This window comes from Phaenicophaeus curvirostris, chromosome 8 (genome assembly GCF_032191515.1).
Source record: "Phaenicophaeus curvirostris isolate KB17595 chromosome 8, BPBGC_Pcur_1.0, whole genome shotgun sequence".
In the NCBI taxonomy this organism is placed as follows: Eukaryota; Metazoa; Chordata; class Aves; order Cuculiformes; family Cuculidae; genus Phaenicophaeus; species Phaenicophaeus curvirostris.
This window is the reverse complement of record NC_091399.1, coordinates 19,824,196-19,835,362: the sequence shown is the minus strand read 5'-3', so window position 1 is coordinate 19,835,362 and position 11,167 is coordinate 19,824,196. Positions and strand designations below refer to the sequence as shown.

At 47.7% G+C, this 11,167-nt stretch overlaps 1 protein-coding gene across 4 annotated transcripts; it reads left to right on the top strand.

Annotated features, from left to right (window-relative positions):
* Positions 1-4,382: 4,382 nt before the first annotated feature.
* Positions 4,383-10,766, top strand: RNASEL (ribonuclease L). 4 transcript variants are annotated; one of them, XM_069862680.1, is made up of 7 exons: positions 4,383-4,454; positions 5,264-6,880; positions 7,315-7,403; positions 7,797-7,987; positions 8,093-8,219; positions 8,971-9,092; positions 9,485-10,766. In XM_069862680.1, the coding sequence occupies exons 2-7, from the start codon at positions 5,416-5,418 to the stop codon at positions 9,618-9,620; spliced, it is 2,130 nt and encodes a 709-aa protein (XP_069718781.1). In that variant the 5' UTR covers positions 4,383-4,454; positions 5,264-5,415; the 3' UTR covers positions 9,621-10,766. The 4 variants fall into 4 exon arrangements, with proteins under 4 accessions (XP_069718781.1, XP_069718782.1, XP_069718784.1 ...); XM_069862681.1 differs by having other exon boundaries at positions 4,392-4,454; positions 4,899-6,880; XM_069862683.1 differs by lacking the exon at positions 4,383-4,454 and adding an exon at positions 4,476-4,600.
* The last annotated feature ends 401 nt before the right edge of the window (positions 10,767-11,167 follow it).

The following is an 11,167-nucleotide window of genomic DNA, read 5'->3' as shown; positions in this document are numbered from 1 at the left end:
AGGGCAGAGGCTGCGAATTTGGAGGCAGCAGAGAAGATCTGAGCTCTGGGGAGCAAACGTGGGGGCTGGCACTGCCCACTCTGGGTGCCGCACATACTTGCTCCAGGGCCAGGTTTCCATGAGCAGGGCTGGGGGTGTTTATCCTGGAGAAGAGGAGGCTGAGGGGAGACCTCATTGCTCTCTCCAACTACCTGAAAGGAGGTTGTGGAGAGGAGGGAGCTGGGCTCTTCTCCCAAGGGACAGGGGACAGGACGAGAGGGAATGGCCTCAAGCTCCACCAGGGGAGGTTCAGGCTGGACATTAGGAAAAGTTTTTCCCAGAAAGGGTCATTGGTCCCTGGCAGAGGCTGCCGAGGGAGGGGGTTGAGTCCCCTTCCCTGGAGGGGTTTAAGGCACGGGTGGACGAGGTGCTGAGGGACATGGTTTAGTGTTTGATGGGAATGGTTGGACTCGATGATCCAGTGGGTCTCTTCCAACCTGGTGATTCTATGATTCTATGATTTATTTGGTGGAATAAAGCACTTCTGCCCAGGGACACTGCATGTTCTCAGCTCCAGCTCGGTGCGGTGGCATCACTCCTCAGTTACTCCATCGCCTCTTGTGGTCGGGGATCCCTGCTCTGACAGGTCCCACGCTCCCATAGGACCAAGCAGCCTTCAGGGCAGCCTGAGTGCACAAATGGCTCCGTGAAGACACATATTTGGGCAGATGAGTGTGCATATATCATAGAATCATAGAGTCGCCAGGTTGGAAAAGACCCACGGGATCATCGAGTCCAGCCATTCCTATCAAACACTAACCCATTTCCCTCAGCACCTCGTCCACCCGTGCCTTAAACCCCTCCAGGGAAGGTGACTCAACCCCCTCCCTGGGCAGCCTGTTGATGGATGCTGAGCTTTCTATTGCGTGCACCGTAACGGATACACAGGCAAAGCGACACACACATGTGGGCAAATCCATGTGTGTTTGCATGTGCATGCGTGTACATCCATGATCTTTCTAAAAAAATCACAGTCTGCAAATAATTGCTATAAAATGTTGTTCAAATGTGGTTTTGAATGAAGCTCACCAGCAAAAGGGATGCACTGAGCCGTTTCAGATACTGCAAACGCCTTCTCCAGCATTTTACGGAGCTCTGCCAGCCCCTGTGGCAGCCAGGAGGAAGGGAGCAGCTGTATCACGCTGCTTCACTTTGCAGCTTTTGCCTTCACCGCCTTGGCCCCAAATAAAGCGCCAGAGATCACACGTGATGTTATTTCCATATGGCTCGTGTCCCTCTCACTACATGTGCTGCTAAACACCAAGGTTTCCAACCTGGTCCAGCTGCTTGCAGAGATTCTTCCCCCCAGGGTGCCTCAGGAACTGAGAAAAAATTAAAAAGGATAACATTCATGCTTTCTGACACTGCCGGGGCGCTGAGGGCAGCGCCAGGCTCTGCAGATCTCCTGCCTCCCCGGGGCAGCTCTGGCCCAGTGAAGATGCAACGTGGGCTCAGCCTGCGAGAAGATAGATGAGGATGAGAAACAGGTGGGAGAAATGTTGCTGGGGAACCACCTCCACCGCTTGGAAAACACATTTAAGCTCAGGTCCTGAGCCTGGCTGCTTTGTTGACCTGTTTCAGCTGCTCTGGGGTGTTTTTGATGGACCTGCTCTGCCCTCCTTGCCCAGGGGCTGGGATGCAGTGCCCTGCTGGGTGAGCTCCTAACCTTTCTGCTGCCCCCACCTCTTCTTCTCAGCCCATTCTTGCTGGCAGATGCATTGGTCTGTTTTTTTATGGTGGTGAGGATCGAGCAATAGTCTCAAAAGCTAGCAAATGTAGATTAAAAATGTAAAAATACTTCATGGTAAAGCAAAATGTGGCAGATGCTGCTGTGTGGACAGCATCACCTACTGGTGTTTAAACTGTATCCTGCTGTGGACTATTTTCCAGGGCTGTGTTCCAGCACTGAAAGTCACATCAGTTCAGCCAAGCATATAAACCCTGGGACTTTCCCATTTGGAAAAACAATAAGGAAGCAAGTACAGGGCACATGAAGGGAAAAGACATTCTACTATTCATAGCTGCTTTAAAAATTAATTTGGCTTAGCAGGCAGTTTTTGTTGTGTTTTTTTAGCTCATATTTGTTTGTGGCTGGTGGCCAAGGCATTGATGCTTCAAGATGTTCTCTCAGGGGAAGGGTTGTAAAACAGGTGTGTGTCCATCAGGATGGAGAAAAAGGGAGATTTGCTTGATTGTGCCCTCGATTTCACTGATGATTATGTCTCAGGAGCTCATCTCTTGAGTCCCTGGGGCTGGGGGGGGCAAATAAGGACTGTGAAAGTGCCAATACTGTAGGAACTACACGGTCCTGAGGCTACAGGAATAATTGTGGACTTAGATGCTTTAAAAAAACTTTTGTGAAAAAACTTTTAAAAAACCTTTGTGACTTTCTTGCTTCAAAAAAGCTTTGAGGCCCTTCTGTTCCCCATAAGCTGCCTGTCGCAGAAGAGTTTGAACTGGGGACTCTGTGGAAAGCGATTTGGATCATGGATGAGAGATAGGGAAAGCGTTACCAGCAAATCCTTCTTTGCTGGGTTACAGTCATGGGATGCTTCTGCTGCAGCCCTGCTGGCTGCAAATGCCTCATTCCTAGCATCGTAGGATTTGGGTTCCTTCCATCCTGGGGTTTTTCATCCTGCCACCATGAGATAATAAACTGCTTTAATTAAATCAGCGAGCTGAAGAAGGCTTTTGTACTTGGGTGACATGGTATTGTTATGTATTGTAATGTTTACCCTCCTGTGGATGTCTTTATTGTTGACTCTGAGCCAGGGATGTGCTCCTGCTCTGCTTGTTTGTCTCTTTTTCCAGCCTGCAAATAGGAAGTTGAACACTGGCAGCTAGAGCCTCGGCTCTGGTTGAATAAGGAGAGATTCTGTTGAGTTCAGCAGATTTCTGTGAATTAAAATGGGATCTTAACAGCCTTGAGAATGATTTGAGACTGTTCTCTGAGTTTTCATGGTCTTCGTCCTTGTGGGGCTGTGTCAAGGTCTCCTGTGGCAACACAGACTCTGTGAAACTCCATCCAGAGGCTGTGGGATATTCCCAGACCTCATGGACGCACAGCCAAGCTGTGGGAAGCAGGATGCTCAACGTGACGATTAGGTGCCATGAAGTACTCCTGGCAGAGTTTTTCAGAGCATTTGTGAACGCTGGGATGCAGATGTGAGCAAGAAATGCAGGGCACAGAAGGATTTGGATACAGGACTGCATCAAGCACCCTTTTAGGGTGTATTCTCTGCATTTGTGCCTGTGTGTTTGCATCCAGCCACATCCCTGTGTACTTACGTGGCTGCTGAGTTTGTGCATGTACCATTGCACTCTGGAACACCAGATATGAGTTTGCTGATGTGTTTTCAGCCCCATTTCAAGTGTGATCTGAATCTTGCGGCCGGCGTGGTTTGGTGGAGGCGGCTGGGGATGTTGTGGGGGCTCTGCACGCCGGTGAGCTCATCTTACAGGGCAGTGGGGGAAACTGGGTGCCATGTCAGAATCTGGGTTCCCCTTCACGTATCTCCAGCATGCGCTTTGCAGGTGGATGGGAAGAGCTGGAGTGGTCGGCTCCCCTGTGTCTATGCAGAGCTGCCTACACCCACCTGCTCACCAGCGGGGTTGAGGTTAGGAACACGCTGCTTGTGGCACAAACGCACCTCAGTGCTTCCCTGGGTGAACTCTAGCAGCGTGACTAGTTTTTCTCCTATGAATGGATTTAGCAAGTAACCCCCAGACCCCTTCCCACCTGCTAAATCCCAGCACTGGAGCATTTAACATCTCCGTGCCTTCAGCTGCTGAACCGCTGCTGAGCACGAGTTTATAAATAGGGTCTACCTGGGGTGACTGTGCAGGGACAGGACTTTGCTCACAGCATCTCTGCTTGTGTGCTAAAAAAAATAGCCAAATACCTCCTCAGAAACGCCAGCATCTCCCTGTAAGTGGATAAAATGCTCCCAGGGCTGCTCCATCGCGGGAAGGGACAAGATGCTTTGCTGGGAAGCAAGTACTATCTGGAGATACTTGCTGGGAAGCAGCAGGGAAGTGGAGCTGCTGAGAAAAGCTGCTCCCTGGCTTTGAAGGCGTTTTAAGCAGTGGCTGAGTTTCTGGAAGGGCAGAGGCTGCCCTTCTTCACCTTCCTGGAGCGGGTGATGCCGAGTGACGCCAGGCAGGGTTTGCACATGACTTTGCACATCGGCCGCCACTCGTAACACGCAGATGCGAAGCGGCTGCTGGCCAAAAGCCAGTGGGAGGGAAAAAAAACACGTTTAAACATTTCATAGGGTAGGATGGTTGCTGCTCTGGTGCTCAGCATAAGAGGAGGAAGAAGGTGCACAGCACCCATATTCCCTCTTCCTGATGGGGGTGAGGAGTTTGACCTCCACGGTGCCAGAGAATGCTGTGCTGCTTTCCCAGCCAGGAAAGTAAGATCATTTTTTTTATTCTCCAGAAGACATAGAAGTTAGCACAAGGAAATGAGATACATCTCGATCCATGAAATAGAGTATTCATTTCCTCTGGGGAGAAGCCATCCTAAAGTGGTTCTTGCCTTTCCTAAGGATAAACTCATGTGAGTTTATACTTTAGTTTTATACCTTATGACTTCTCTATACCTTTTCTAATTTGCTTATATCATTTATTTCCAGTTCAGCTTGTCAGATAGCGACTCCTGAATGCGCTGGTCACTTCAACCTCCATTTACAGTCAGGAAAAGGGATATTGGAGTTCCAGTTTTTCTAGATATGAAATAGATATAGATAGGTCCTACCTGATTAACCTCTTCACATCATGAAAAGCTTCTGGTCAGGAAGAGTCTCCTGATTGTCTATGGAAGCAGGAGGGGTTATGGTTGGCTCTGTTTATTCCAGGAATCAGACTTTCCAGGACTGTGTGTGTGTCTGCCATCTAAAAACGAAGGTGAATGCTTATTAGGTAACCTGTAATAAATCTGAGGTAAGATGTATAGCGAGAACATCCCGAGTTCTGCCCTTTCTTCTCACCCAGATCCCTCTGGGGGTGTCTGTCTGGGCTGTGATCAGTGCTGAGACCAGGCAAGCAAACAGGATGGGTGCATATTTCTGGATAAGTGCTAAAGCCTTCTTGCCAGCCTTAGCTCTCAGCTGGTATTGGCATTACTGTCCTTAGCTGCCCCTCACGCAGATCTGCACGACATTAAATGTAAATGGTGAGGTTTCACAGTCTAATAAAACAAGATTTTGTCTTCATCATTTAGGTGAAGACCAAGAAGCTCTTAAAATAGCAGCCTATGCTACCTCATGTTTCGTCAGCCAAACCTGGAGCATCCCTCGCAATGAATGCACTGAGCACAGCACCTCTCCCATCCCTTGATGGAATTCTTGGACTCAGCTGAGGAACATCAGAGGTATGGAGCTCTCCACCGTGGAGCCCACAGCTCACAGCCAGCAGAAGGCACCTACCTCTTCCAGCACGGAGACGGCAGAAGACCTTGCTGTCAAATTAAACGCTGCTGTGAGGGACAATGATATAAAAGTCGTGCTGGAGCTGCTGGAGAAAGGGGCCGATGTGAACTCAAAAGCAGAAAGCGGCTGGACGCCGCTGCAGAGTGCTGTGCAAGCTGACAATGAGGAGATGGTCCGGCTTCTGCTGGACAAGGGAGCTTGTCCACATGCCAGGAAGGACAATGGTGGCACCGCGTTCATTGAGGCAGCAATAGGAGGAAATGTGAATATACTGGAGCTCCTCCTTGGGTACGGGTTAAATATTGATGACTGTGATGACAATGGCTTCACAGCGTTCATGGAGGCTGCATGCTATGGGCAGGAGGAAGCCTTGAAATTCCTGTATCACAAAGGAGCAGAGGTGAATTTGAGGAGGGCAGTCAGTGAGGAGAAAGCAAAGCTGCTTAAAGGAGGTGAAACTGCACTGATGGATGCTTGTAAGAAAGGTCACTTCTCGATTGTAAAAACTCTGGTCCAAAAGATGGGGGCTGATGTGAACATTCGTGACAACAAAGATAGGAATGCCTTGATCCACGCCCTCAAGGATGTTTGTGACAAGAAAAAATATGAGTCAGTGGTCTCCATAGGCCGTTTCCTCCTGGACTGCGGTGCTGATGTGACCAGCAAAGATGAATGTGGGAAAACTGCTCTCATCCTAGCTGCTGAAATGCAGAGCCTAGATTTGGTGAAAGCTTTATTGGAGAAGGGAGAAATAGACATTGATGATGCAGATGAGGAGGGCAACACGGCACTGATGGTGGCTGTAAAGAGAAATGATTACGATATAGCAGAGTTGTTGTGTGAAAAAGGAGCAAGGACTGATGTGGGAAACCTTATAGCGATTGTGAACAGGAATCGCGCTCAGAACATGTCTCGTCTTCTTCGCCAGTATAACGCCAGGTTTGTTCCTGAAACCCTCAGTGACTGGGAGCCAAACAGCAAACGCTGGAGGGACCAGCTGATAAAACTGTATAAAATATATCGTCCCATGATCGGCAAACTGAAGACGTTTCAATACATCCAGCAGAGAATTCAAAACACTTCTCAGGGTGGCATCTACCTGGGGCTCCACGGTGGGACAGAGGTAGCAGTAAGAATAAGCCGCAGTACAGAGGGTAAAAAAGAGAAATTGTTCTTCGAACAGTGTGGAAACTGTGAACGTCTACTAAAGCTCTTCCAGTTTGAGAAGGAAAAAGGCTACATGTACTTGTGCTTCCCCCTCTGGGAGAAAAACCTTGAGGAACATCTGCAGGAATCAGAAGACCAAATGGATTACAAAGATGCTTTGAGGATGATCTTCCAGGCAGTGAGGGAGCTGCACTCCCTTAAATTCGCTCACCAGGATCTGCGACCCAGCAACTTTCTCATAGGTTATCATCTTTTCCTTTCTCAATGTTTTCATTTTGGTTGCTTATAGTTTAGAGAAGATGCTTCACAGCTGTCTGTACAAGCACAGATATGAAACACCAGTGCAGGCGTCTCTATGCAGAATAAAGTGTCTGTAGCATTAGCTCTTCTCTTTGAATAAGTATGGATGTGTGTGCAGACAGCCACAGGGGAGTGAACAGAACAACTTTACATGTCTCATTAGATCTGCCCTCCTTTCCAGGCCTTTGCAGATAGATCAGCTCAGAGCACATCTCTTCAGAGATTTGTTCTCTGAAGAAGAGGCTATCCAGAAGTCAGTGACAGACTGTATCAAGATTTTTCACTACTATTTTAGTGGTTGGACTTGATGCTTTAAGAGGTCTTTTTCCTACCTAGTGATTTTATGATTTGTTAACAGTTTTTCTTATATCCTCAGATTTAGGTGGCAAAATTTACTTGGCGGACTTTGATAATAAAAGGAAGTTGATTGAAGGCAATAACGAACTTGTAAACTCAGATTTAGAGGTAACTTCCCTGTGAATCTGTGTATGGTTTAAAATTTCAGGCTCTCTCTGATATTTTCTGTTGCCATGAATCCTAGGGGAAGACTTTTTGCATCCTCACTTAAAAATACCTTGATTTTTGGGGAAGCCTATATAACAGTAGATGCTGCATAAGAATGATGGTGACTGGGATGCTGCGGGTACCCACAGGTACTCTGTTACCGTTGTGGTTCCTCCTGTCTTTGTGTGCACAGCTTCAAAGTTTGTGTTTGTCTTTATTTATGTGCTTCTGCACAGCTATAGACACATGTATGTGTTCACATACGCGGTCTGCTTGTTTAGGAATACTCGTCTTCTTCCATTTGCTAAGAAGTTTCACACATCTGGATGTGAGCAGTGATGTGTTTCTTTGCAGGCCCTCGGGAAGCTCGTGCTGTATGTTTTAACAGGGGGTAGGAAACCTCTTCAGCAGGTCAGTATCGAGGATTTAGATGCTGATTCCCCAGATTATGAAGAGGCTGTGGACCTTGCAAAGAGCCTGGTCTCCCATGATGAACGAGGCTTGGAAGGTTTGAGCAAACATCCCTATTTCTGGAGCAAACAGACGTAAGTCCTGGGAGAACCAAAGGAAAAGGTTTCAATACGGGATTTGTCTGTAGCGCTGGGATCAACGATGTGCTCTTGCAGCTAATGAAACTCCTCCTTCCACAGCAGGTTCCAGTTCCTGAAGTCTATATGGAATAAAATCAAAGATTTCCCCAGCCCAAAAGACAGAAATGCTGTCTTCCGGGCTCCTAATGCTACTACAAGTTTTCCTTACCCATCATGGACCGAGAAGGTAATCCTTTTCTTTTTGGATGGATGTGACGTTTGAGACAGACTTTCAGGCAGAGGCTTTTCCTGAGCGTTTCATAGGTCCTGTTTAAGACTGTAACTGCAAAACGTAGCCCCACACAAATACAGATAACTGGAGGAAACAAATCTAAGCCGTGTAGTCAAAATACACCATATCAAAGACACTGATGTTAACGGTAGCATCTCTTGACTGGTGGTAGTAGGGGGCGGTTGCTACAGAATTAGCTGGTGAACCCTTAAGACAAGGACCTCAGGCTCTTGGTGCCAGGAAGCTTCTAATGAAAGTGTTTTGTTAGATTGGCTCCGAAGCAGCGAGACCAGGTCTTGCTTTTGCAGGTAGCATCCTGGGAAGACACGCTGCATTGCTTGAGATCCGATTATCTCTGTGCAGGACGGCAGCCCATGTAGTCTTCTCAACAGTGGCACTGTTGGATCAAGACCTCCAAGTCCCTTTCTGCTCTCCAGGGATGCATGAAAATCTCCTGTTCCATGCTGACAGTCCTAACAAGCCCTGGCCAGGCAGCAGAGGAGCGCTTAGCAGAATCAGGGGGGGTCTGTATGGCACAGAGCAAACTTTTCTGCTCCTGTTGGGAAATATGCTTTTAAGGTTCACAAGATTTATCTATGCAAGATGATGTCCCTGCAGAAGGGTAGCGGCTGTGGTGAGTGGAGGTAGATGTGCTGCTTTCATAGTGTGGGAAAGGCAGAATAATCTACACAGTTGTTTTTTTCAGGTTGATGATGATGTTCTGAATATCATGCAACATCCTCATGGAAGAAAACCATTCAGATACAGAAATGATGTTGTCAACCTGCTGAGGTTCATCAGAAACATGGATGAACACCCAGATATCAGGTATATGTTCACATCCTTGTCCCTGCCACAGCTGTATTGCTGGGAGCATTTAGATATCTGCAAGCAGAAGATGTTTGAGAGCAAAATCTTCTTCAGATGGTTTGCCAGAAGAGCAAACACAACTGGGATGTAGGAGAAAGACCTTCTAGTGAGATGGGCTTTAATGGACTATCTACCCCAGCAGCTAAGGCTGATTGTAGGAAGAATAGCGAAAAAATTGAGTAACTTAAGGAAGGTATAGAAAAGTTGCAGCTCAAGGATTTCTAGGAAGCCTTCTTGTGTTATTAGAAATCCTGTGGAATGGCTTTTTCTCTGCAACGGAGGAACTAGGGCATCCTGACTCCTTGGCCAAGCTTTAAAAAAAAATCCATTTTGTTTTTGTTCTGTTCCAGGATCACCAACAAAATAGGAGATCATGCTGCGTATTTCTTGAAGCTTTTTCCAGCACTTACCATTTATGTCTATAATAGTTTACGCCAGAACCCTGAATATAGCCACTTTGCAGACTTTCAGGACCCTTTGCTGTAGGGTATCATTGCCTCACATTGCATGTCCGAACCCACCATCACTACCTCTTTTTACTCCCCATTTCCTCATCTGCGAAACAGATGAATAAAGTGGATAAGTAGATGGGAGAGAGCACACGTGGGGACAGAGCATGGACAACTTATACTAAGAAATGAAAGATGCTTCAGAAGTGTTTGGTGTAACAGCAATGGGCTTTTAGGAGGAGCCAAGCTGGATGCCAGCCCACATCCCCCTTGGCTACCCGTGTTCCTCTGGGCTTTGTGAGGTGGAGATCAAGGCCCTGATCCTTATGGAGAGCAGAGAGATGTGCGACTGCCCCCATTTACCCAACACATCTGGGAAGGAGGAGAAGAGCTCAGCCTGTGCCAGATAATGCAAGACTGATACAGAAGGAGCTTAACTCCCTGCTAGGGCCAATTTTCCCCACAACTTGCACCGATGAGCTGCTCATCTACTCCTAGAAAGACAGGGATTCTCTGTTTTTCAGTCTTTTTGAGACATCGGAGCCAGAAAATGGGATGCCTAGGCAATGGTCTGGCTTTAGAGTTGCCCCATGCCCATTATCCCTCTGATCTGGTAGAGGCACACTCTGGGAAGCCTCCTGAGACCTGCAGGACTTCTTTTAGGGGATGCAGGAGACGTTTCTATGAGGAACGGATCGAAGGAGCACAATCCCATGAAACTCTGCTACTGCAAGTAGTCCTGACTCATCAGAAAAAAGGTCGACGACCTCAAAGGGACGGCAGAGACTGGTTCCTCCTGCAAAGGACAATCCCCATGGCAGGCTGTGACCGCAAAGCAGGGCAATGCACTCCACGTCTCTAAAACAATGCTGCTGCTGGTGTGTCACTGTCCTCCTGCCAGACACAGCTCCCTTGCACAGAGCTGGTGCCCAAACATCCACGCAGCCAGCTCAGAGCTTTGATATTGGAGGCACAAACCCATTTCTGAAATCCCGCAGCATGTGTCTGGTTGTCCAAGGGCTTGCTTGTTTCTCAGCTCATGCTCTCATTTGCACTGTGATTATACATTGCTTCTGGAAATATTTTTCAGCTGTTCAAAAGATTTTTAATTGTTTTCAAACCCAGATTGTTATTATTTCAATTAGCCTATGGAGGACCAAACTTGGAATAAACTTGTCTGGAAAATGGACTCTGTGCTCATTTATGAATGAGGTTCCCCCATCCTCTCTGTGCAGAACGAGATAGTCTGCAGCTCTGTCCCCAACATAACGAGGATTTGGAACTGTTGGAATGGGTCCGGAGGAGGCTACAAAGATGATCCAAGGGCTAGAGCAGCTCTGCTGTCAGGACAGGCTGAGAGAGTTGGGATTGTGGGATTGTTCAGCCTGGAGAAGAGAAGGCTCCAGGGAGACCTTACAGCAGCTTTCAGCACCTGAAGGGGCTCCAGTAAAGCTGGGGAGGGACTTTTTACAGGGGCATGGAGTGGTAAGGTGAAGGGTAATGGCTTGAATTTGGAGGGGGGAAGATTTAGATTAGACATTAGGAGGAAATTCTTTGCCATGAGGGTGGTGAGGGTTGCCCAGG

Coding starts and splice junctions, on each gene's coding strand:
- RNASEL (XM_069862680.1), top strand. CDS start 5,416: ATGGAGCTCTCCACCGTGGAGCCCACAGCTCACAGCCAGCAGAAGGCA. Junction 7,988..8,092: donor TATTTCTGGAGCAAACAGAC/GTAAGTCCTGGG, acceptor CTCCTTCCACAG/CAGGTTCCAGTTCCTGAAGT. Junction 8,220..8,970: donor ACCCATCATGGACCGAGAAG/GTAATCCTTTTC, acceptor TGTTTTTTTCAG/GTTGATGATGATGTTCTGAA.